This window comes from Aphelocoma coerulescens, chromosome 13 (genome assembly GCF_041296385.1).
Source record: "Aphelocoma coerulescens isolate FSJ_1873_10779 chromosome 13, UR_Acoe_1.0, whole genome shotgun sequence".
Classification (NCBI taxonomy): Eukaryota; Metazoa; Chordata; class Aves; order Passeriformes; family Corvidae; genus Aphelocoma; species Aphelocoma coerulescens.
The window spans coordinates 1,318,442-1,342,284 of NC_091027.1; the positions used below are offsets into that span (position 1 = coordinate 1,318,442).

Here is a 23,843-nt window from a genome sequence, read left to right on the forward strand (position 1 = left end):
ACACTGGATGTTTGATTTGAGGTGGTTTTTACCACCAGTTGTCTGTTGGAGAGCAGAGTTGGATACGGTATCAGAGCCCTAAAACATGATGGCATCAAATATTGCCTGTTGATAGCAGCTGCTCTAGACAGAGGGAAAACTTGTATTACTTGTGCCTGTATTTCATTTATTTATCTCAGGTTTTGGGTGTTACCTGGTGCTTTGGTGTGCAACATCCTACAGCTGCCACAGGGAAAAGATGGAAGAAATGGGAAATATTTTATCTAACTCTTGTTTTTCGCTTTGTTTTTAGCCAGAGCCACCGCCCACAAACAAGTGGCAATTGGATAACTGGTTGAACAAAGTTAATTCCCATAAAGTGTCACCAGCTTCTTCCGTGGACAGCAATATCCCTTCTTCCCAAGGCTACAAGAAAGAGGGACGGGATCAGGGTACAGGGAGTGGGTACACTGATCAAGGTGGATCCAAGGATTCCATTTCTTCTACGCCAGGGAGAGATTCCAAACCCACCCAGAAGGGCTCGGAGAGCAGTCGTGGGAGGCAGAAATCACCTGCCCAGAGCGACAGCTCGACTCAGAGGAGGACTGTAGGCAAAAAACAGCCCAAGAAAGCAGAAAAGACATCTGTGGAAGAGCCCAGAGGAGGTCTTAAAATAGAAAGTGAAACCCCAGTAGACATGGCAACAAATATCCCTTCAAACAGGCACAAGGCAGCCACCAAAGGCTCCAGGAAACCCAATATAAAGAAGGAGCCCAAGTCTTCCCCTCGGCCTACAACAGAGAAAAAGAAATACAAGGCTTCAAGCAAATCTGCCCAGAAATCCAGGGAATTCATCGAAACAGATACCTCATCCTCTGATTCAGATGAAAATGAGAGTCTGCCTCCTTCCTCACAAACACCCAAATACTCTGAGAGCAATAGGACTCCTGTTAAATCTTCCATGGAGGAGGATGACAGCTTTTTTCGGCAAAGAATGTTCTCTCCTATGGAAGAGAAAGAGCTTCTGTCCCCACTGAGTGATCCTGATGAAAGGTACCCACTCATTGTGAAGATTGACCTGAGCCTCTTATCCAGGATACCAGGGAAGCCTTACAAGGACGCCGACGCTGCCAAGACAGAGAAGAAGAGCGCTCCGGAGAAACACGCCCGGGAATCCCAGAAGCAGCCCTCGGACAAGAGCTCCACAAAAGGCAAAAGGAAACACAAGCAGGTGAGGACTCTGGAGACATTTCCCTGTTTTCTCAGCCCTCAGAGCATTGACTACCCCAAAATCCAGGTCACGCCGCAGGGTAGGGACTGCGCCGTGCAGGAGTGGCTTTGCTGCCTTGTGTAGAGCCGCTGGATCATCCCCGTGCTTTTCCAGGAGAGACTGTTGGGATTTTCCTTTGGAAACACTTGTAGGAGTGTCAGCCCTGTAGCCAGAGCTCAGGGAGGTCACAGATCCTGTGCCCCTGAGCTCTGCATCCAGCCCTCTCCTGCCTCCCTGGAACCAGCCCCTGGTGCTCTGCAGGCCAGCTCAGGCAGCTGATCCAAAGGAAAATCCACCTGGAAAAAGCCCCAAAAGTCAGTTTTCAGCTGGATCAGCTCCCTGAGCCATGGAATTGCCTGTTGCTAGGATAAGGGATGAGGCAGGACTGGGCCTAGGGCATGGCAGCAGCAGAAAACATCTCAGGTGCTGCTTTACTGAGAGCAGGGGGTCTCTCCATAATAATAATTAATCTTTTCCAAAAAAGCATTTCACATCTTTCCAACTAGAAGTAAAAAGCAGGAATGGCTGGGGGGCAGTAAAATGGGCAGGAGGAGTCAGTGGGGGAACTGAATAGAGGGAATACTCGTGGAGGGGGGAGTGTGAGAAGTCAATGCTGGTGTAATTTTAAACTGCTTTTTGAAAGCTCAGCAAGGGACACTCTGTATAAAGGGCAAACCTGGAGCTGTCAGATGGGCTCAGAGATCCAGGGAGTCTGGTTTCCATGAATTTAGGGCTGTGAGGCCCTGGGGCAGGGATTCAAAAATCCCTGTGCTGCTCTGGATGTCATTCTGAAAATTCCCCTTTGCCATGTCAAAGGGATCTGACAGCAGTTGGGAGACTTTGTTGATATCTGCAGTCCCAGGATTCTGGGACATCATTCCCAGAGTCATTTGAGGAGGTGGGTCATTGCAGTTACACCAGTTTCCTACTGAGCAACCAAAGTAAACTTGATCACTTGCTGAAGTCAGTGTCATGCAGGAGCCCTGACATGTAACTGCAAACAGATTTATCCTGTGCTCTTCCTAAGATTCCTCTTTTGTCTGGGTAGGGAAATGAAGCGAGAGAATGAGCTGCTTTTGTCAAATGGGAATAACTCTGAGCAGTACAGTGAACAATTACCTTTTGTAGGTGTTACTGTATAACTCCTGCTGTTCCTGGGAATGCACTCACATGTTCCAGTGGGCCTGAATTCCTGGACTTCTCTCTCTTTGGTCACTTTTGCCTTTCCCCACACATTTGGAATTACAGCGTTAAAGATCTGTGCTCTCACATCCAAACCACAAAGCTTTGGCAAGACCAGTTAAATTTAGGCCTTATCCCAGGAAATGGTGGTGGTTAAATGTTGTGAAGCCTCAGGTCACTCTGATGCTTCCTGAGAGGATGGAAACCTGTGTGGGGCAAGGACAGGACCCCTTCCCCAGCCCTGCAGTTTTAGGTTTGTGCTCCAAGCACAAGTGGCACCACTTGATTTTCTACATTTCCTGGGTTTCCTTGCTCACAATTCTCAGGTTTCAGCATCAGTAACAAACCAAAGCCTTTGGGGTTTGTTACCAAATGTTTTATTCTGTGAGGCCCCATTTTCCCCTCTTACTGTATTGTTCCCTCCAGTGCTTGATGAAGACAGCATAGAAATTTACCTTCAAGACCCTGTGACTTGAGGATTAAGTTGATATAAATACCTACTCTTCAACATCTCTGAGCTGACTTAAATAGATTGATTAGATTTTTACCCTTTCCTGGCATTCATCAGACACCTCTTTAGACCCTAGACATCAAATCTGTACCCTGATCCTGCCAAAGCCTTTGGCAGGTTTTCCTGGGATTTCATGCTGATAATTTATCTGTGCTGAAATGAACAACTTGGCTGTTGCTGATTTTATCAGGCTGCCATTTAGTAGCCAGACTGGGATTTTAATTTTGTTCCAATAGCAGGGTCTGGTAAGGGTTTGCTAAGGATGAGCTGCTGCAGACCATGGTTTTGGGGTCTGTATTTAACTGTGAAACACCTGCTGAATGATGTCTCTCAATGTGAAATATTACACATCAGGGATGTGTAAATGTGGATTTTTGCTGGATGTTTTTCTCCTTTGCTTTGCTCAGAACGAGGATGAAAACAGAGCCAGTGAAAGCAAGAAAACGAAACTGGAAGAAAAAGCTCCCTCAGGACACAAGAATTCCAGCAGCAGGGAGTGAGTATCTGCTTTTCCCAGCACTGAGGGTCATGGAGAGGATGGTGTTTGTCTTCCCCCTCTTCTGCTCTCTCCCACCCCAAGTTTTCCTCAAATAATTGGTAAAATTTCATTTTTTTCTTATCCTTCAAACAAATTTACTTCAGAGCTTCTACAAGCAATTGGTGGAAATGAATTTCCATCCCCAAAAACACTGGCCAAGGACAATTGTGCTCCTTAACAAAGTGAGGTGACCCCTCCTGTGAAGGGAATATTTCCTTCCTGGTTTTCTCTAATACACAGTGGGGCTTGGGTTTGGTCTAGAAATCAAAATCTCTGCTTTTAAATTAACCCCATCTGGTAATTCTCTATTTAGCAAGTTTTAAACTGGGAATAAATTCCTGAACTGGCTTTCTTTGGGAAGCTGATGGCATTGAGCTCTGGATCCATGGATTTAGCCTCCCATCTCCTTGGTTTATTAGTGCAAGAAAAGTGTGAGCAATACAGAATTAGCAGCTCAGTACCATTGTTTAGTATGTTATTTCTGCATTCGCCACACTCTTTGCAACACCTGTTATGCCTTTATTTGATTTGATTAATCCACAGGAAAGATTACGTTTTTTCCACTGCTTAAAACTGGTGCAATTGTGTCATGGAAAATATTCCTGTCCAGTGAGCAATTGCCAGATTGCAAAGCTGTGAGAAGCTGCAGCACTTTGGGTGCTACAACTCTTGTTTGGCCGTTCTGAATTAAACAGTGTCTTACTGTTTGTTAGGAAACAGCTGTAGAATGAATGGATACATTTCTAGTTTGCTTTTTTACCTGATATTTGATTTTTTTTTTCTGGTATTTGCTTGGTTGCACTTGGTTGCCAGTGCAGTTCTCTGAAGGACATTTAATTAAATGAAACTGTGATTTTCTAGCCATAATGTGTAGAAATAATACTGATGGGAAGGCAGGAACAGCCAACAGCATCCCTCAGCAGCCAGGTGAGAGTGTCCTGAAAGGCTGTGCTGGGGAAGTTTCCCATTCCCTGGGTTCCAGAGGTTTATCTGGAGCATCTTTCCCTGGAGCTGTTGGCTGGCTGCTGTGCACAGACAGCCTGGCGCTGGCATTGGCTCCCACTGCTGAAATTGGGAGGGTTTGGGGTGGTTTTTCTACAGAGCTGGTGCAGGGGTGTGGTTTTATGGTTAGAACTTGTCTGGTTTTGCCTGTGTTTTCAGGTCAGAACAAATAGAATGGGGAAAACAAGTTCAGTCTGGCTTTGGAGAAACCTATTCACTGAGAGGATTCTTCTGCTTTTCTCCAAAGCTGGGTCTGACAGTAAAAATCTTGGGGGGATGAAAGGTGTTTAGTTTAAGATTTAAAAATCAAACTTCTGTGCATTGTTTTTTTGGGGTTGTTTTTGTTTGGTTTAGTTTTGGTTTTGTTTGTAAAGGCAAGAAACCCAAACCCTGAGTTTGTTCCTCTTTTCCAGGTCTTCAAAGCCAAGTGCTGTTAAAGAAAAGGATTTGCTGCCCTCCCCTGCTGCCCCAGCCCTGCAGAAGGATTCCAAGCAGGAACATGGCTCCAGGAAGAGAACAGTCAGTCAATCCTCATCCCTAAAATCCAGCAGCAACCCAGGCAAGGAGAGCAGCAGTGGCAGCAAGAGCAGCTCCTCTTCCAAGCAGAAGAAGACAGAGGGGAAGGGGTCCAGCAGTGCCAAGGAAGCCAAGGTAAAGGACTGGTTCTGTCCTGATCTTGTCTTTGCTTTTTAGTTTGATCTAAACATCCATTTGCAGTTCAGTTTAAAATACCATTAGTTTGAGATGCACATTGTTTCCTGTCACAGAGCTCAAGTGCCTTGGAAGGCCTTAAATGAGGAGACAACTTGGAGAGAGTGTGGAATAGGAATGCTTATCCTGCCAAATTCCTGTGTTAATGGAGGAATGGGTTTAGTCATCCCCTGGTGACTGGTGCTGCCTGTTTATTGTTGAAGTGGTTCATAAGAACATCACTCGAAAGCTGTCTGCACACTGGAAATGGAGCTGGGAGGCTGCTCTTGTCTCCTCAGAGCAGATACACAACTTGGCCTGGTTTTTAAGGAGAGCAGGAGCTCAGTCCATGCTCAGTGCTGGGATGGGAAGCTCTGGCTCTCATTTTATGACATTGTAGAAAGATTATTTCAGTTCCAGCTCCACAATTTACAGAGCTCTCTGTGGCTGGAGAGGAGAAAACATGGATGGTTATGGAGGTGGTGCAGAAAATGGTTTGTAAGAGATTTTGGTTGGGAAGATCAATGTGATGGAATTTTAAAATATAAATGTCCCCAAGCCAGCTGTTAATCTGTGATACCTTTGTTGTTTTATACTTCAGGTGTGCTTACTCATGCTTTTCTCAGAGGAGTAACTGCTCCTGTGGGGTTTTTTCAAGGCAAAGAAAGAGAGAGTGTTGTTGATCCTCCTCATCTCTGCTAGAGTAGAAAAACAGGATTTAGAAACAGTGCCAGGGGAGGTGGAGGGAGGCATTTCCTGTGCCTGGGTATGTCTGGAAAGCCTTGGCTGCATCCTCCCCCCTGCAGTGAGGAGCCCCAGCCCAGCCCTGTGGGAGCCTCCTGGGAGCCGAGTTCTTCCCGGTGCTCCAGGGCGGCTCCGGCACCTGCAGCCTGTCCTTCCTACACGGAAAGGGGGAAGCCACGGGGGAATTCATCCAACAAATGCTCTTCTTGTAATCATGGCATGGGTTTCCCTTTCAGGAAAAGATCCTGAACAATTCCTCCAGCTGCCCTCCTGCCTCTGCTCAGGCCGCGGAAAGTGCGAAGTCGAGGAGAGCCAAGCTCGTTTTTGATGATAGGTGAGGACAGAAAATTCCCTTTCCATCTGGGGGGCTCTGGATCTCGAGCACAGGCAGCTCCCCATAGAGGAGAGTTGGCATTTTGCTCCACAGAAGGTGTTAACACACCAGCTCTTTGTCAAAGAAAATACCTTGAAAAGAAAATAAAACAAATATTTCACCATCTTGTGCAGACTTGAGGTTTCAGTTGGGCCAGTTCAGATCTCAGCTGGATCTGAAAGCACTTCTTTAAAATCCCTTTCCAGATGAAATTCTGTTTGCACCTGAAATAACTTTCTGGTTAAGAACTTGCTTGAAATACTGTTTGAATTACCTGAAACTAGAGAACTAACTAGAAACTACTTTTAACAATTTTGTCATAGTAGTTAGCTAATTTAACACATTCCTTTAAACAGTTTTATCAGTGTAGCTTGAGTTAGAACAGAAAAAGCTCTGAAATGTGGCAATGTTAAGAAGCTCCAGTCATAAAAGGCCGTGTTAAGTGGGTGGCTCCAGTCCCTAAATCTGTGTCCTCTCTTGCAGGACTTACTCAGCTGATCATTATTTGCAGGAAGCAAAGAAGCTGAAGCATAATGCAGATGCTTTGGTGAGTGGATCTCCAATGCCCACCCAGTGTGTGCCCCTGATCCAGGGGTTATTTGCTGCCTTTGCCATTCTCCTGCCCTTCTGTGCTGGAATTTCCTTGCCCTTCTCTGCTTTCTGTTCCTGAGCTGTTCCTCCCTCCCCGCAGTCGGACAGGTTCGAGAAGGCCGTGTACTACCTGGATGCTGTCGTGTCCTTCATTGAGTGTGGGAATGCATTGGAGAAAAATGCTCAGGAATCCAAGTCCCCGTTCCCTATGTATTCAGAAACTGTGGAATTAATCAAGTAAGCTTTGCAGAGCTCCTGCAGGGGCGGGTGGGCGGGGGGAGCTCTGGGAATCAGAGCTTCGAGGTGTATGAAAGTTTTACCTCCAGCTTTTGAGATCTGTTGTCATTCCCAGTAGCACTGCAGCAGTGACCAGTTCATTCCAGTTGCTGGGGTTTAAAGCATTTCCAGGAAGGTTGAGGTGGATTCTGCTGAGGCTCTTGAAGTCCCTCTACAATGAGTAACCCACAAGGAGCAAAATTATTCTGGTTACTGCTGAGTCAATGTTTTATTCAGGGCTAAGAGATGTTCGTGAAACAGTGGAGACAGCTGAAACTGGAAATTCTGAGAACATGAGTGTTTTGTGAATGATAAATGAAAGTAGTTTTTGTTTAGGGGCTGATCTGCTGCCTTTCTCTGCAGATACACTATGAAACTGAAGAATTACCTGGCCCCGGATGCGACGGCTGCAGACAAAAGGCTGGCAGTGCTTTGGTGAGTGTGCTGGGACTTCCTACAGTGCCCTCGTGCATTTCACACCTTTTATCTACACAAAATGCTGTTTGACACTGAGCTCTTGGCTGTTCCTGAACCAAACACAGCAGATTCCCACTTGGCTGTACACAAAGGTGAAGCTGTGTCTGACTGCTGTGAGTGGGGATGTTGCCAGCAAGGGCCAAGGCCTTGAAACATTGAAGAGTGACAGCAGAAGGTGCATCCTGAGCACTGAGCCAGGGATCAATCAGACTGGGACTGGCTGTGGGGACTGCCAGGAGCCCTGAGGCTGAGGGAGTGGCTGCAGAAGCTGGAGAGGACCAGAACCCTTTGGCTCAGGGGAGGAAGAGGGAAGGCCCTGGGAGAGGCTCAGGGTGTCCTGGCACAGGTGAACAATAAATGAACCCTTGTCTAGGAAGTCACTGGGTGGTGTCTCCCAAGCCCAGCAGCAGCAGCATCACTGAGAATTCCAGTTCCAGGCTGAGGCCCACGGAGCTGTTCCAGTTCCCTTCAGAATTTCAAGGTGGTTGTGGATATTTGGGTTGAGTTACAGCTTGAGAGATGAGCTGGCAGAGAGAACAACATTAAGAACACAGCTGTTGGATCTTTGAAAGTCACTGAGTTGAGATAAACCTGACATTGGTTTTTATCCTGTCTTTGGGCAGCCTACGGTGCCAAGCTCTGCTGTACCTGAGGCTTTTCAAACTGAAAAAGGAAAGTGCATTGAAATACTCAAAAACTCTGACTGAACATCTGAAGGTAATTGCATCTGTATTTCCTTAGAACATTAAAGCCTAATGGTATGAAAGCTCTACATCACTTAAAGTTCCCAAATCCAATTTTCAGACTGCTGCATGTGAACACCTGTTTAGAACTGGACTTGCAGGTGTATTAAAGCTGGGCAGAGCTTTAATAACCATAACCCTGCTGGTCCTGGCATGACAACTCTTTATTAATTTGATCTTCTTTAATAAATGCTGTAGGCTTCAAGGAGAAGGTTGTTTGCAGTGGGATGCTGGCTGGGTTTAGGTAAATTCCTCATGAATTTATCTAAATTTCTGTGCAGCAGATTCTGAAGCTTCCAGCTCTCAATGCTGAGAGGAAACAGGCTCATCACATTCCCAGTCTCTCAGATTTGGGATATCTTTAATTGTTCAATGCCAGTGATAACAGATTCTTTCTATTAAAGGGCTGAAAAAACTGAAGTGTTCCCATAAGGGGCAATGGACTACTCCAATACTTATTTGTTTTGCTAAAATAATCCCTTAACTTTTGTCTTAGCCATCAGTAAAAAAGGATATTTCCCCAAATTTCAGTTTACTGTGATATTACTGAGACCATTACGTGAAAGTACAACTACAACAAATAATTTGGTCAAAAAGAACCAATTAAACAACCAGCTAAAATGTACCTCATGAAAGCATAAACACAAATCAGGTGAAATGTGTCTTTTTCCCCACACAGAATTGCTACAATAATTCTCAAGCACCATCACCTGGTATGGGAAGGTGAGTGGTAAAAGCTGTTTTCTTTATTTGTCAACTCACATTTTTCCTGTGTGCTCGGGGAGCTCAGGGAGCAGCTTTTAGGGTAATTTGGTGTGGATTTTGATCCGTTTTTGTGTAATTATCAGGAGGTGCTGCAGCTCTGCTGGGTTTGTCAGGCCAAAAAAAGGGGCAGTGTGCCACAAGTCACCTATCCCAGGGGGTTTTGGTGTTCAGTTTAATGCTTCTCCCCCCAAACCAGAGCTTTAGTAGTGCTGCAAGGCCAGAGGTTACAAGTATTTGCAGGGTTCTCTGTTCCATAGTTTAGCAGTTACTTCTGCTCTTTTAAACCCAATAATGGACCTCTGATAAATTATTCAATGAGTTTAAGGAGGGCACTTCAGATTTCCATTGTGTTAGCTGCAGTAATGTTATATAATGCAATATTCTGGCACTGGAGTTACCAGCTAGCTGTAATTTTTTTGTTCTTACTCTTTAAGGTTCATTCAAACAATAAATTTAAGATTTTTTTGAACTAAGAGATGCTGAGGTTTGGTAATTAGGTTTTGCAAGCTATAAATAATTGTTGGAGGATCCTCAGCAGTTCCCAGCTTGAGATTTTCATTTGTTATAGGGCAAATCCTGATTTTTGGTGTGTAAAGTGGGAGTGTTTTCCCATCCCACACGCTGAGTGTGGGCAGAGGGATCTTAGGGGACATCTCAGAGCATGATGTGTCTAAAGCTGGTGCATTTCTGCCTTTCCAATTCCATCTTCCCCTCCGGGCGAGCAGCAAACCTGTCGGGATGCCATCTCCAGTCTCTCCAAAGCTGTCTCCAGGGAATTCAGGAAATTACTCTTCCGGGGCAGCCAACCCTTCAGGGAGCGGGTCCTCGGTGACGATCCCGCAGCGCATCCATCAGATGGCTGCCAGCTACGTCCAGGTCACCTCCAACTTCCTCTATGCCACTGAAATCTGGGAACAAGCAGAACAGCTCTCGAGAGAACAGAAAGGTAAGGGCTGCCTCAGGGGGATTGAAACCTCCAGAGAGGGCTGGAACACTCTCAGGCTTTGATTTTGTTGATGGTGCCCTGGGTGCTGAACCTCTGCAAAATCGGGGGGAAAGTGATACCTTGGATTGCAGGGATACCCCAGGCTGGGTGTTGTGGTTGTCAAGGTGGTGCTGGAGTTGTGACATAAAAATCTTTGTTGTGTTTCCTGTAAAATGTTCAGAGGAGGAGGAACTTGGTGCATTTCCCTTTCTGAAATTCTTTCATGAAGACTTCTTAATGAAGTTTGGCCGTGCTTTATTTATTTTCAACTAGCGAAATAAGAGTTTTAGAGGAGAACCAAGAATTTTGGCAATGGTTGAATTGTTTCCAAGCAATCTTGTGCAGAAGAGTAAAGAGATGGATTAGGAAGGACCTTTCTCCTTGACTCCCCCCATTGCGCCACCTCTCCTCACTCCCCTTTCTCTCCACCCCAGCGACTCACGCTGGGAACTGGAGCTTGATGTGGTTACAGATGTGCTCCTTTAACTTGTGTTTGTGCTGTTTTAGAGTTCTTTGCTGAACTGGACAAGGTGATGGGGCCCCTGGTGTTTAACACGAGCATCATGACGGAGCTGGTGCGTTACACCCGGCAGGGCCTGCACTGGCTGCGCCTCGACGCCAAGTGAGGAACCCAACCCAGCCCATTCTTCAGCTGCCTCTGATTCCTCTCCACAACACTGTGTCATGTCAATAAGGAAGACTGCCATAACACATTGCTTAGTTGACACTAAGAGCAAGGAATGCTTTCCCATGTCTCCCATCCTCATCTGTGTTTGTGTTTAACCCCAAATCAGCTGGTTCATGGACTTCTTCAGTATTCCCGGTTTAAGTTATTTAAATATTTGAAAATTATGCTACATAAAAGTTGTAGTTTTGCTGATCTGTCATGGATAGATCATTGGAATTCCAGTCACAATACATGAATAGTCAGTTTAAATCCTATTTATTTTAATTTTTTTAATTTTAATTTTGAAAAGCCCCATTTGGGGCTGATTTTAGCTATTTCTTCTTCCCTAAATTTCCCCTTTTGAGTACTTAGAAATTAAACCTAGACACTTTATTTAAGTACTTCGTGAGCTTTGTTACTCTGTAATGTCTTGTGGTGGTAGAGCCTGTAAAAGGAACTAGGGTTGATAGGTTCTAACGAGTAGGGACACCATACTTCTCATGCCTAATGCCTATGAGTCAACTAATAAATGACAACTACAGATTTATTATTGCAGAATTTGTACTAAATAGAAAAGTTCCAGATATTCTTCTACGTATTGAGATACTTCATTTAAATGAATTATAAAGAAATTTATATGGAAAAATATTTAGCTGGATCTGCCTTGGATTGTTTCCAAGGCAGCTTCAAGCCATCGATTAACACTATAACAATCACAAAACATTACAGTAATTTGCATTTAATGTAACATCCAGGTAATGGTGTAGGAATGACCTTCAGTCCGATGGGTGCGATGCAAACAGGAAAGGCTTTGGAAAAGGACAATCTCGTGCTTTTTTGCATCTCTTCATTTCAAATACCTTTTGTTTCTGTGCTTGTCACTTTTTGACAGTTACGAAGTCGGGGAACTTTGTGGTTCCAAACCCAAGAGTAGTTCAATTCCTACCAGAACCGTCATTTGCATCTTTTCCATTGACTGAGAAACCAGGAATCTTTAGTAGAACTCGAGGTCCATTTTGTCCTCTTAGGGTCTGCTGGGTGATGGACACTACAGGCTGGCAGTGCAGCAGCCACCGTGGGGTGGGAGCAGAGCTGCTCCTGCAGGAAGCACTGTTCTGTGCAGGATGGATGACAAACTTGGCTTTACCCCGTGCTGATGAAGGTCCCATTTGTGTCACATAATGTCCACTCCCGAGGGGCCACTGGGTGCCACAGAGGGCTGCTGGAGCTGCAGGTGGCCCCTCTCCGAGTGCAAACCAAAGTACCTTTCCACGTGAGGTGCTTGTCTGAGTTAAAGGTTTCAAATGCTACTGCTTTCAGTATTGCTTAGTGCCCCCAACATGTCTGGTGTGCCTTATGCCTTACTTTTAGATGAAGATTTTATGAACTGTTTACAAGATGTTTTACAGCAGGACCAGGTATACTGTATGCAGTGGTCTTCTGCAGTACTTGGGTAAAATTCCATTTCCTTTTTCAAAGTCTCGGTGTCTGTCACACAAACTGACTCATCGCGGTGGTCTCCTTCCCCAGAGTCCAACTCTGAATCCTTTGGAGTGAGATTGTGGAATGCTGCTTTGTTTTCTCTCCCATTGAACCCTTTATTCTGTACCAGATATGAACGTGCATGTTCAGGAAAATTATTGCACTAAATTTTTTGTGTAGGTGTAGTTAAGTGCCAAAATCACGGCAACCTCGAGAGAAGGAATAGAATTCTACGCTCCTTAGTACTGCAGTATGTCCTATGGGCTTTAAGAGTTTAGAAGTTTTGCAAATTAGTAACCTACTACAAGGTAGCTGCATCTTCGTAGAGCTTCCTTTGCGTCCCAGCGTGTTTTGTACTTCCAGAAAAGCTTTGCTACGTCCGGATTGATAAACGGGGAACAGACCTGGGGCTCTCCCTGACTCGACTCTTCAGGTCTGTCGGAGCATCCTTTTTATGGAATCACTGTGCAAGGTCACCTTTCTGTTAGTCTTTGCTGTTGGAGACAGAACTCTGTACCCTCAAACTCCCCGCCGTGGGCATGGGACACTGTCAGCCGTGTTTCCTTTCCTCCTCTGAAGTGCCTCGCACACCTCTGACGCTGAGAAATCCCTTGGTAGAAGTTGCATTCATGGGTGGGTTTGTGTGTAGTGCTGCACTAGCCAGCGTGGCTGTTCTTGGCTTGCTCCTTTGTGCACAGTCACCATTGCTGTCAGCAGGAATGGTCTCATCTCGGGGAATTTTTTTTCCTTAACTAGAGTCCCACAAATACCTTTTGGTGTCACGCGAAATTGGCCTCTTGAAAACGCATCGCTTATCCCTAGAGCAGTGGATCTTAGAAATTGGCTTCAAACAACCAGAAGGCTTTTTTTGCATTGTGTCAAAATGTGGACCTGAGCTGGTTGGAAGTGTCCCAGCTGAAGGGTGAGCTCCATGGTGGAATATCCTCTGGAGTGCTGTCCCAGGTGTTGTGTCTGTGCGGGGCATCCGCAGGGGGCTTGGGGATGGATAGGAAATGCCTTGTGCAGCTGGGGCTGGTGCAAACAGATCAGTTCAAACCTCACAATTCCAGAAGCATATCTTAATTTGGGATTGACCCTTGTTTCCAAGAGGAAAGTTCTGTACTTGATCAGATTTTATAGCCAAAACAAAAAAAGAAATACATCCTAGGCTTCCATCCCTCTGCCAAAGTAGGAGGGCTCTGTCCCTGTCCTTGGCAGCCCCCAGCACCACAGAGGGAGTGCAGGTCACAGGAGTGACTAAGGAGGGACTCCCCAATCTTGGCTTCCCAGATGATTCCCTGGATGGGGAATACGTATCAATACATATCAAGACTGTAATTTTAATTCCCTTGCTGATCATGGCCCCAGTTGGTGAATCTTAAAAATGGCTCAATCAGACTAGGCTTGCTCAGCTATCTGTGCTGTTTGACTTTGCTCTCAGACTTGCAGGTTCCAGGTGATAAAGGTGCAAACCATTTCTAATTCCAAACAAATCTTCAGGACACCAGAGTAAACCAGCCCAAGAGTTTTGTTTTGATTTGAATCTCAGCCATAAAGCAGAGCAGATGGACGGCTCTCCTTGGCTTCGATGGCAGTATGCAATTTGTATTGTATGTGTCTTTTAATATATATGTATATATATATGACTCAGTCTGTCCAAAGTATATGTTATACTTGTTTTTAGATTATGGTGCAACTGACTATATTGATATATTATTTATTGAGTGCTGAGTCACCATCTTATTGGTGATAAATATTGCATATTATCCAGGAGTGCAATGTATATTCCTTTAGATTGCTGAGGCTTGATTGCTGTGGTAACAAAAAATGCCCTGAAATGTATTTATGAATGGCCCCAACACACAGAGTCAGAATTTATGGGAATGATGTAGCACTTGCCTGGGGCAAGTAAAATAAAGCCGTAGGCAGAGAATTATGGAGTTTGCCCAAAAGGCAAACTGCTGGAAAGAGAGAGAAACTACCTTTGCTGTATTTAATGTCATTTTCTGAACAGATTTTTGCTGTCACTGCAGTGTTTCTATTGAGGCAGATCCACAAGGGCCTGAGCAAGTCAAGTTTGAATTACCCATTGGGGAGTAAACAGCTTCCAAATTCTTACCTTCCCAACAAATCCTTGGGTCAGGGTTGAAATTTCTCCCTCTGATATGTCAGGGTTCTGGAAAACCCCTATTCCCGAGCAATGAGGTCAGTGCTGGGCATCCCGAAGGACAGGGAGGAGACAGAGCTTTGCTCGCCAACGCACCCAGATCCAGAGCTGTTCCAGGAGGGGTTTCCCAAGCAGGAAGTGTCAGTGGGAATCGTGGTGTGTCCGAGTGTGTGAGGGTTGGTCTGTGGTGCCCTTGGGGAGGGAAGGGGCAGCGGTGCCCCCGGTGCCGCTCCCGGCCGGGCTCCCCTCGGCAGCTCCGGCTCAGCCCCCGGATCCGCTGTGGGAGCAATTCCAGCTGCTGTGGCAGCTCCAGGGAGCTGGGCTGGCGCTGTGGCCCTGCTTCCCCTGTTTTAATTCCACCTGGGAATTTAATTCCCCGTGGCAGTGTACCCATCCCTGGGGCAGTCTCTCTCCCTCTCCCGGGACGCGGCTCCTGGCGCTGCCTTGGCATTCCACATCCCAAACTCTACTCCCAGGACCAGGCATGACTTTCCAAGCACAGTTCCTGACATTTGTATGTGGTCCCCCTTTTAAATTGTTTTAAAAAAATTTTGTATATGGAGGATAAAGTGCTTATATATTTATTAAAAATCCTTTATCTTATTTCAAATTATTATTTGGTGAAGAAGGGGTTTTTCTTTTGGGGGAGGGTTGGGGAGGGGAGGTAACTTTTAACCTGTCACTTATAAATGAAGCCCTGATTAATCCTACAGAAAGGTACTATTAGTAACTAATGGGATGTCTCTGTTTTATGCTTTGTACATGACAAATCCATGTGTTACATTTTGTTTTCTATCAAAAGATTTGGGCATCTGTCTTCAACCAAAACCGGAAAAAAAAATAAACAAACTGTGATTTTATTTGTTGCAATACATTTGAAATTTCAAAGGGTACTTTGGGGCTCAAAATTAGGATTTCTAAGTCAGTATGTGCATTTCACGTAATAAAGCTGTTAATGGTGAGCAAAGTATTATATACTAACTAGATTTTTTCCACATCTGTATAGTATATTCTATGTATTTTGTGGTATTGAGATTATAGAAAGTTTAGTGTCTGAAACATGCGTTTAATGTGTATTTTTAAACAAATTTATGGCAATTAAAATATTTGGAGAAAAGGGTATCACATTTCAATTTGTAAAGATCTTTTTAACTACTGTGTCATTAAAATGCTTTGTACAATGCAAAACTGTAACTGGAGAAACTAAGTTTAATAAATATCAAATAGATTTTCTGTATTAAACTTCCAACCCCCTGCGCTTGTATCTGTTTTGTGGGGCCTTCTCCTCCCTGGAAAGGCATTTTTAGGCAGAATTTTCTTTCCTTGATCCTATTGCTCTGTGAAACAAAAGAAAAGTAGCATTCGATGTGTGTGTCCAGACTTGACTTTTTTTTTTTTTCTGTCTTTCAGCCTCCAAGTCGACATCCAGCAGATCAAAACAGCATTTTGAGCAATTTATTTTAAGACAGGAGATAAGGTCAGTGGCAAAAGTCAGTCTAGGACATATATTTTCAGTAAATTTGATTAGAAGTAATTAGAAGTAAATAGTTTTCCACTTATCACTGGATATATTGGGATATTGGAACTGCTATCAGTATTATCAGTTTGCCTCCCTCTTTCTAACAGGCCTTTATCTGAGGGCTGATAAGAGCTGGATTGGGAGGAGATTGGGAGGATCTACTTCATGCTCTTGCCAGGTGGAAGGATAAGTGTCCAAAGTCTGGCTGGAGCTGAGCCCCAGCTCTGTGCTCACCGTCCACTTTGCTCGAGATACAAGGAAACCAAGCTGCTTTACTGAATATATATTTTAATTCACACCTTCAAATAAATAATAGGAAGCATTACAAAAAAACCAAACGAGCAGGAGATGCAGAGCCCTTTTATTGAGCTTGGCCAGAGGCCTCCTGAGGCGTGGCTGTGGGAGGAGATGCTCTCGAGCTCTTTGAAGTCCTTTTATCAGCACATGTGACAGAAATATTAAATACTCTGATTGCTCGAGGCCCTTCCAGCTCCTCAGCAGTCAATAAATACATCCCAAGTGCGTGGAGCATGGTCAGCAGTAACAGTGCAGCCTCTGGCTTGGTGCCAGCTCACGCCGAGGCCGTGGAGAGGAGGCAGCGGTTTTTCCTGGAAAAAAAAATCCTTCATGAGGCCCTGAGGGCTGGGGCTGCCCCTGCCAGGCTCAGCCCGGGGGCCCAGGTACCGCTCTGTGCCCCTGTGCCAGCAGTGCTGGTTTCAGGCACACTGTGTTCCCCTCAGCTATTCAGTCCTGATTCAGTTCTGGTCTTTGCTGCTGCCCAGGGCTGTAGGCTCATTGCAGTGAAGGGATGGGGAACAGCTGCAGTGCTGTCCATGGGCTCCTTTCTGGCTGTGCCTCCTGGAGCTGCTGTTCCAGCTCAGCTCTGGGTCAGCAGAACCCGGGGATGCATTTCAAACACAGCATAACAGCCCAACCACCCTGTCCTATTTACTTACTTACCCTATTTATTTATAATATAAAATAAACTTATTTAGAATGATATTCATTAATAATAGGATATAGTTACACATTACTGCTATTCACATATAGTAGAAAATGACTGTTTTCTATCCTGTCTCTGAGTGCTGGTGTATGTGTACAGCAGGTGCCACACAAAATCACCTTTCAGTAATTAAGTGATAATTTTAACTAATCAATTTAACTCTATGTAGTTGGACAATTTGCTCGTGTCTAGTGAGAACTAAATAGCTTTTTATATTGTAGTTGTTTTTTAAACTATGAGCTTAAACAATCACCTTAAAGTGATTAATTTAGGGTAAGATATTAATACAGGCTTTTTCACTTTTCATTAGTACATGCTTTAAAAGGAAGGATTAATGGTGTAAGGTCTGTAAGTTGCCCAAAAGCTGTCTGGAGCCCTCTGTTCCCTTTGCCCAGCCAGGTTATTTGGGGTTGCAGTGAAAGGACAGGGGCTGGCACTCAGGAGACCTGGACTCTGCTCTGTTTGCTCTGCTTACTAAAGAGTCTGAGTCTGTTGCCCCATCCCTATTCCTGGTATCTTTTTTTATGCACAGAGTGACCTCTGGATCCCGTTCGGATGAGCCCAGGTGGGAAGTTCCTCTCCATCCCAGCACGCTGAGCGTGGTTACCTGCAGAGCATGGTGAGGCACTCGCTGTTGTCCCTGCACGAGGCTCCGATGGGTCTCAGGGACACCCCTCTCCAGAAGGGCGTCATCCGCCGCTGCCGGGGACTGCGGGGCTGGCTGTGGGGCTGGCTCAGGGACAGGGACACGCCGTGGGTCTGAAACAGAGCAGGGTGCCTGTCAGGATGCGTGGCAGCTGCAGCGCTTCTTTGTTCTGCTGCTGAGGTCAACAGACTTCATTTTAAGTGAAGCACTTGAAATCTCACTGGTTTTCAGATCACAGCACCCTCTGGTAAAGCGTTGCTTGCAGCCCAACCCCAAAGAAGTATGGACCAAAATTAATGATGGTTTTAATCTTCTTGGGAGGGAAGGCAGAATCACTGGCTGAGCTATGGCTCAGTAGCCCAGTATTCACTAGGCAGTAACTCTACATTTCTATGATGCTGAATCCTCTAAAAAGCCCTGCTGTCACCTCTTAACTCCTGCCAGTTGTCCATCCAAATCATAACAGCTTTTATGGACTGCCTATCCTTTGAATTAGCCCTTTGCATAGTTTATTTCAATATTATCTCAGTTTACCTGGCTGAGCAGCAGTGAGCAGAGCAGAAGGGCTGCCATCCCTTTCCACCAGTGCATCTTCCCAGCAGGAGCTGTCACTTGGAGCAGCTGTGGGCGGAGGAGGCACGAAGAGCTCCAGTCAGGACTCCCCAGGCTTTCAGCTACATTTTTATAGACTTCATTCTCTTATCGTTACATCAGGTGCCAGTTATTACAGGACCAAAGTTCGCTTTGGAGCAAGAGGGAATTGCTAAGTCTACATCTGCTGCAGTGATCTGGTTCAAGGCCTGGCTCAAGCTAATGATTTACTCCGCTTCCACTTGTACTTTGGTTAGTTGTGCTGACCCCTTGTGCCAACTGTTCCTTTTTTTAAAGCCCACCTAAGATGTTACCAGAACTCCATGGTCTATTTGTAGGCAAAGAGGGGGGGGCGGCCCAAATTACTATGGTCCAGATCAAAAGCCTTATTTAACTTCTGTAGCTCTGAGTTAGCCAACCAGGGGTAAGGATTGTCTTGCCAAGCTGATTTGGAACAGACAATTGTGCTTTAGATTTGTTTCTCACTCATGGTACATGAAAGAACCATAAGGAAGTTGCTTAAGCTTTTATTTCCAAGCACACAGTGCTCAAAAAGCAGGTGTAACACTTTCCAGCTGGGTTTGGGAATGTAAATTGTGTGATAACTCAGAGAGCTCTCCTCCCAGGAATCCAAAGGTGTCAAAGATAATCATCTCTAGGTAGATAATGAAAGAGGCTGCTCAGGGCTTGTCTGGAGCTGAGGAGCTCTGGTGTGCAGACTGTGGTTTCCCTGGATGAGCCATCTCTGCCCTGAGCCGTGTCACTCACCACCAGGCTTCCAAAGGTGCCAGCAGCTCCCATAGGGATGGAGGGGCTCTTTGTCATTGAGAGGAAGCTTCAGTTTTTCCATTGTGGAGTGAGACTGCAGCAGCAGAGAGAAGTGTTTGAGCAGAGGTGATACCTCATCTCCTGTGTCCTCTGCTTACACACTTGTGCTTGTCCCAGTGTTTGTCTTGCTCCTCCTCACCTGTGGGATCTTGTGGATCTCGTTGGATGGAGCTTGGAGCAACCTGGCCTGGTGAAGGTGGGGGGAACTGCAAGAGCTTTAGGGGCCTTTCCAACCCAAACCATGCTGTGGTTCTGTCTGGCTCCCCCATCTGTCCTATGTGCCCCACATCTGTCAGGTCAAGATATCTGAGATTGCAGAGAGACAAAGAGAATTCCAACTTAACTTGTGTCATTGTGTGCAGGTTTTGGAACACACTGTTTTAATTCAAGTAAATACTTTATAGATAAACTAATAAGTGTATAATGAACTGTGTTTTAGCTAAATTGTAAATACAGATCTGGATGTCACAGGCTCTATTTCTGTGATTGCTTAATATGAAGGCACAAGTGCCAGCGTGGAGGGCAAGTGACTTAGATTAAGATAATGCTGTGATGTCAGATGACTACTCCTTAGCCCAAATTTCACTGGGATTAAATGAAAAACCTTCCCAGCACAGTCTACAACCACTATTGGATTATTCCCTTCCTAGGTTGGTTCTTACACACCTTCCTCTGCCCTATTTGTTTTGCTTCTGTGGGAGGAGGAAGCAAAATTTTCATTATTTCACCTTCCTGGATCTTAAAAAGGGAAGGAAGTGGGACAGTAAATCATGTCAGACAATTAGCTGAACTTTAAAAGTTTATTTTATAATTGGCTGGGAATTTCTCAGTTGTTTTTCCCATGGAGTCCTTTCTTTTCATGCACCTGAGTTCTAATTTCTGCTGTTTCCACCAGGCACTAGTGTAGAACAGAAAGGAGGACAAGGCAGCAGCAGGAGCCCTGACTTCATCCCTGGAGCACAGGATTTGGAATAGCAGCAGAGCCTTCTGTAAGTCATCATCTCTCAGCTTTTTTGGCTGGGGAAGGCTGGTACTCTGTGATGATACATCAGAATTGCTGTGTCCTTCTGGGTCACTAATAGCATCAAACTGTCCCTGTCAGGCAGCAAACTGCTCTGTGCAAGAAACTGGGGAAAAAAGTATAACTGAGCCAGTCCTGTCCCTGCCCACAATTCCTGGAGGCCGGTAAGAGGCCATAGCAGAGATGTGAGAAGAGACACAAAATGTTGCTCTGTTGCCACTTCTGATAGTTACCCAAAAGAGAACAGAAATAAATAAAATGAGTGAAAACTTTTCAAGCACCTTGTTCAGATTCTGAAATGCCCATGGGCTGAACTCCCACTGCTGCAGGTCTGGCAGGAGCCATCCCAGCTGGGAATGGGGACTGCATCCCAGGTAGAGGTGGGCTGGGCAGGGTTGGGATGGCTGGGTAGGGTCAGGATGGGTGGGCACGATCACAAGATGGCAGGGCAGAGTCAGGATGGCTGGGAAGGTTTGGGATGGGGCAGGGGATGGCCAGGCAGGGTAGCAACAGGCTGCTGATGTAGCAGCTCAGTGCTGACCCTGCCCACTGGCGCTGAGCCTGTCCCTCCATGCTGACCCTGCCATGGGACTGACCCTGCCTCGGGGCCGGCTCGTGGCCGCAGTGCCGCTGCCCCTCTGTTTGCATCAGTCTGGCCCCTGGGCCAGGCACAGTTCAGCTGTCTGGGAGCAGGAGCAGGGACCTCATGAGAGCCCCGGAGAGCTGCTGCCCTCCAGCAGAGCTGCTGGGACAACGCAGTTGAGAACCGGGCGGTGACTGAGCTGCCAAGGCACAGCTTCACAGGGGCTGTCACTGAGGGCACCCAGCTCTGCAGCTCTCGGAGGCACGGTGAGCAGGACACCAAGTTCTGAATTAAACATCTCAGGGAGACGGACTTTAATACAGGCAGACAGTGACAGACAAGGGGGAATGGCTTCCCACTGCCAGACGGCAGGGTTAGATGGGATATTGGGAAGGAATTGTTCCCTGTGAGGCCATGGCATACATTTCCCAGAGAGGCTGTGGCTGCCCCATCCCTGGAAGCATCCAAGGCCAGGTTGGACAGGGCTTGGAGCAGCCTGGGATAGTGGAAGGTTGGGTGCGCAGGGGGTGGGGCTGGGTGAGCTCTAAGGTCTCTTCTGGGATAAATCTGCCTCTGTACATCTCTGCCAGCTCACAACCACAGCAGCCAGTTTTGCTCCCCACTTGCTTAAGCTGCCTAGAAAATACCAGTGACCCAAAATGCAGTTAAGTACAGAATATTTTTGGCACAACTTGGGAGCACTGGCTGATTGATTTTATTGCTATTTATGCCAGCCTCGAGCTGTGCTTGGAGGAAACACAAGAGGCTGAGCTCAGTCTTGTGTGCTCTGAGCCCCAAAATACTCCTGCACTGAGCTGTAAAAATTGCATTGCCCCAGCCTCCTGAACTGACAGCCTGAGCATCTTTGTCTTCCTGACAGCCCAGCCCTGAGCACGCGGGGAAACTCACACAAGGAAACGTCATTGCTGCCCTGCAGATAAGATAAACTCCCAGGACAGCTACAGGAATAGCACAGCAGGAACGCCAACGTGTTGCACTGCATGGGGTGGGAGCTGGAGGCAGTCAGTGGAACACTGGGAGAAAAAAATTAGGATAAAGGAACCAGCCAGATGTTCTGAGCTTCCCACAGTGAAGGTGTTTCTGTATTCAGAACCACTGGGTGAATTTGTCACATGTTTAAGTGACTTTACTACCAGCAGCTGCTTTTTAATCATCTTCAGGCATTAAAAAGTTGTTTCTCCGGGCAGCTTTTGAGAAGGTTCTAATGCAGCCTCTTACCACTGATCAGATATCAGAGTGTAGTTAATTGCCCAATTAACATTAATATAACTAGGTAATTAGAATCACAGGATCAGAGAACAGCCCAGTTTGGAAGGGACCTTGACAGATCAGCTGGTGCAGGCATTTGTGGGAAGGGAGCCCAGAGGAGGTTACCTGGCACCCTGTCCAGTCACCTCCTGAAACCCCCAGGCTGTTCCAGGGACTGATTGTTCTCACTGCAAAAATTCCTTTGTTACACAGAGATGAAACCTCTCCTGGTGCAGCCTGTACCTGTTCCCACTCACCTTCTGCCCAGGGCTCCCGTGTAGAGCGAGCCTCCAGCCAGAGGTCAGGGTTCATCCCAAATCCCAAGCCACCAGCCAGCTCATCCAGCTTTAATCAATACCAAATCAGCGAGTGTTTGTTTTTCACAGATCTCAAGGCCGGAGGAAAAGCAGTGGCCAGTGATGGGAAAAATAAAGGGGACAAGGAACAATTTCAAACCAGCCTTTGCTGCACTTTATATTGAGGAATATTTCAAAGAATTATGAAAGCTGGAAGTGCTCTGAGATAAAAACATCCGAGCACATGGAACTGCAGCCTGATTATCTGCCTGTACAGAGAGAACCAGACAAGGGATTTGATGCTCCTCACCTCAAACAGCTCAAGACACGGATTTCACACAGAGTCATGCGGCAAAGTTACAGTTTATTAGCCAAGGCTTATCTCCCTGTTAATCCCCTCCGGCCATGGGAACAAGCACAGCAGGTCCCCAAGGAGTTCCGGAGCCACGTGGTCACTGCTCGTGGTCACTGCTCGTGGTCACTGCTCGTGGTCACTGCTCGTGCTCATAGTCAGCCGGGTTCTTCCTCTTGAGCCGCTCGAACTCCTGCGTCCCCCAGGAATAAATGAGGTAACCAGTGGCCAGGGCTGTCAGGGACAGAGGACAGGCACGGTCAGGGGACACCAGAATGAGGGGACACTGCTAGAAAGGGACTGGAATGAGGGGATGCTGCTCTAACGGGATGATGCAATGAGGGAACACTCACAATAAGGGGACTTTAACAGTGAGGGGACACTGCAGTAAGGGGACATTCACAATAAAGGAGCATTCGATACAACGAGGGGACACTTCTAGAAAGGGACACTGGAATAAAGGGATTTCATAACATGGGGAAACTGAGAAAAGGGGATATTCACAATATGGGGACATCGCAGTGAGGAGACACTGCACCGCGCACAGCACAAAACCACCAGCCACGACCTCCCCCTCAGCCCCGGCAGTCCCCCTCCCCAAATTTACACTGCGAAGGAGGCACAAAAAGGGGGGAATCCCCCCCCGTACTCACGGGGCACCACCTTCAACACCTGGGAGGTGAAGCGGCGGCCCACGTTGGGGAGCCCGTGGGACAGGACACTGGGGAAGGCGCGCTGCTCGAAGGGCGACAGGCTGTAGGTGATGACATGCCGCACCCGCGCCAGGTTCCCGAAGTGCTTCCCCATGGCCGCTGCGTCCCCGCGGTCACCGCGCAATGGCCACCGCGCAATGGCCGCCGCCCGCCCCGGAACCGCCTGCGCGACGCCTTCCGGGGCACCGCGAGCGGCGCTTTCTGTTCGTAATAAACGATAGAGGCGGTGAAATAGGTGGGTGGTAAATCAGAGTTATACTAAAGTGTGTTTTTAACACGCGATTTGTGATAAATGACGTGCGCCAGAAACGGGCGCTGCCCTGAGGGGAAGGGGGGGGGGCACTCACGTGAAGCACCTGCGCCGTGAGGGGAGGGGGGGGCGGTGCCTCAGCGCGGAAACCGCCCAAAAGAAATAATGGAGAAAAAAGACTTTTATGTGGCGATGGTGGAGTTCCGATGAACAGCAGGAGTGGCTGAAGCAGAAAACTGTGGAATTATGGAATAGTTTGCACTGGAAAAGGCTTTTAAAGGTTAAATATCCCGCCACACCCCCCCCGCAATGAGCATCCTAAACAATATT

At 46.6% G+C, this 23,843-nt stretch overlaps 3 protein-coding genes and 2 long non-coding RNA genes across 6 annotated transcripts in view; 3 read left to right on the forward strand and 2 right to left on the reverse strand.

Annotated features, from left to right (window-relative positions):
- The window catches only part of AFF4 (ALF transcription elongation factor 4), a 49,159-nt gene extending 31,479 nt beyond the window's left edge, over positions 1–17,680 (forward strand). Inside the window, exons 12-23 of one of the 2 annotated variants that reach the window (XM_069028597.1) lie at positions 293–1,210; positions 3,350–3,438; positions 4,896–5,133; positions 6,153–6,250; positions 6,773–6,836; positions 6,981–7,117; positions 7,520–7,591; positions 8,257–8,350; positions 9,056–9,099; positions 9,867–10,087; positions 15,853–15,919; positions 17,497–17,680. In XM_069028597.1, the coding sequence (XP_068884698.1) occupies positions 293–1,210; positions 3,350–3,438; positions 4,896–5,133; positions 6,153–6,250; positions 6,773–6,836; positions 6,981–7,117; positions 7,520–7,591; positions 8,257–8,350; positions 9,056–9,099; positions 9,867–10,087; positions 15,853–15,919; positions 17,497–17,587 (2,133 nt within the window). In that variant the 3' untranslated portion in view covers positions 17,588–17,680. Of the gene's footprint in view, positions 1–292; positions 1,211–3,349; positions 3,439–4,895; positions 5,134–6,152; positions 6,251–6,772; positions 6,837–6,980; positions 7,118–7,519; positions 7,592–8,256; positions 8,351–9,055; positions 9,100–9,866; positions 10,088–10,633; positions 15,809–15,852; positions 15,920–17,496 lie in introns of those variants that run through there. The other variant, XM_069028598.1, reaches the window with a different exon arrangement.
- On the reverse strand, positions 16,233–18,293 carry LEAP2 (liver enriched antimicrobial peptide 2). The gene is made up of 3 exons (XM_069028603.1): positions 18,145–18,293; positions 17,572–17,723; positions 16,233–16,569 (listed from the first exon to the last, which is right to left on the reverse strand). The coding sequence occupies exons 1-3, from the start codon at positions 18,199–18,201 to the stop codon at positions 16,533–16,535; spliced, it is 246 nt and encodes an 81-aa protein (XP_068884704.1). The 5' UTR covers positions 18,202–18,293; the 3' UTR covers positions 16,233–16,532.
- Positions 18,294–18,365: 72 nt separating this feature from the next.
- On the forward strand, positions 18,366–20,322 carry LOC138117931 (uncharacterized). Its single transcript, XR_011154920.1, has 2 exons — positions 18,366–18,453; positions 19,925–20,322. It is a non-coding gene; the product is annotated as an uncharacterized lncRNA (long non-coding RNA).
- Positions 20,323–20,776: 454 nt separating this feature from the next.
- On the forward strand, positions 20,777–22,454 carry LOC138117932 (uncharacterized). Its single transcript, XR_011154922.1, has 3 exons — positions 20,777–20,899; positions 22,116–22,202; positions 22,289–22,454. It is a non-coding gene; the product is annotated as an uncharacterized lncRNA (long non-coding RNA).
- Positions 22,455–22,542: 88 nt separating this feature from the next.
- Positions 22,543–23,395, reverse strand: UQCRQ (ubiquinol-cytochrome c reductase complex III subunit VII). Its single transcript, XM_069028602.1, has 2 exons — positions 23,204–23,395; positions 22,543–22,784 (listed from the first exon to the last, which is right to left on the reverse strand). Exons 1-2 carry the CDS (start codon positions 23,355–23,357, stop codon positions 22,690–22,692), a joined length of 249 nt encoding a protein of 82 aa, XP_068884703.1. The 5' UTR covers positions 23,358–23,395; the 3' UTR covers positions 22,543–22,689.
- Positions 23,396–23,843: the final 448 nt, after the last annotated feature.

Coding starts and splice junctions, on each gene's coding strand:
- LEAP2 (XM_069028603.1), bottom strand. CDS start 18,201: ATGCACTGGTGGAAAGGGATGGCAGCCCTTCTGCTCTGCTCACTGCTG. Junction 17,724..18,144: donor GCTCACTGCTGCTCAGCCAG/GTAAACTGAGAT, acceptor GCTCTGTTTCAG/ACCCACGGCGTGTCCCTGTC. Junction 16,570..17,571: donor TGCCTCACCATGCTCTGCAG/GTAACCACGCTC, acceptor TTTTTTTTCCAG/GAAAAACCGCTGCCTCCTCT.
- UQCRQ (XM_069028602.1), bottom strand. CDS start 23,357: ATGGGGAAGCACTTCGGGAACCTGGCGCGGGTGCGGCATGTCATCACC. Junction 22,785..23,203: donor GGTGTTGAAGGTGGTGCCCC/GTGAGTACGGGG, acceptor TGTCCCTGACAG/CCCTGGCCACTGGTTACCTC.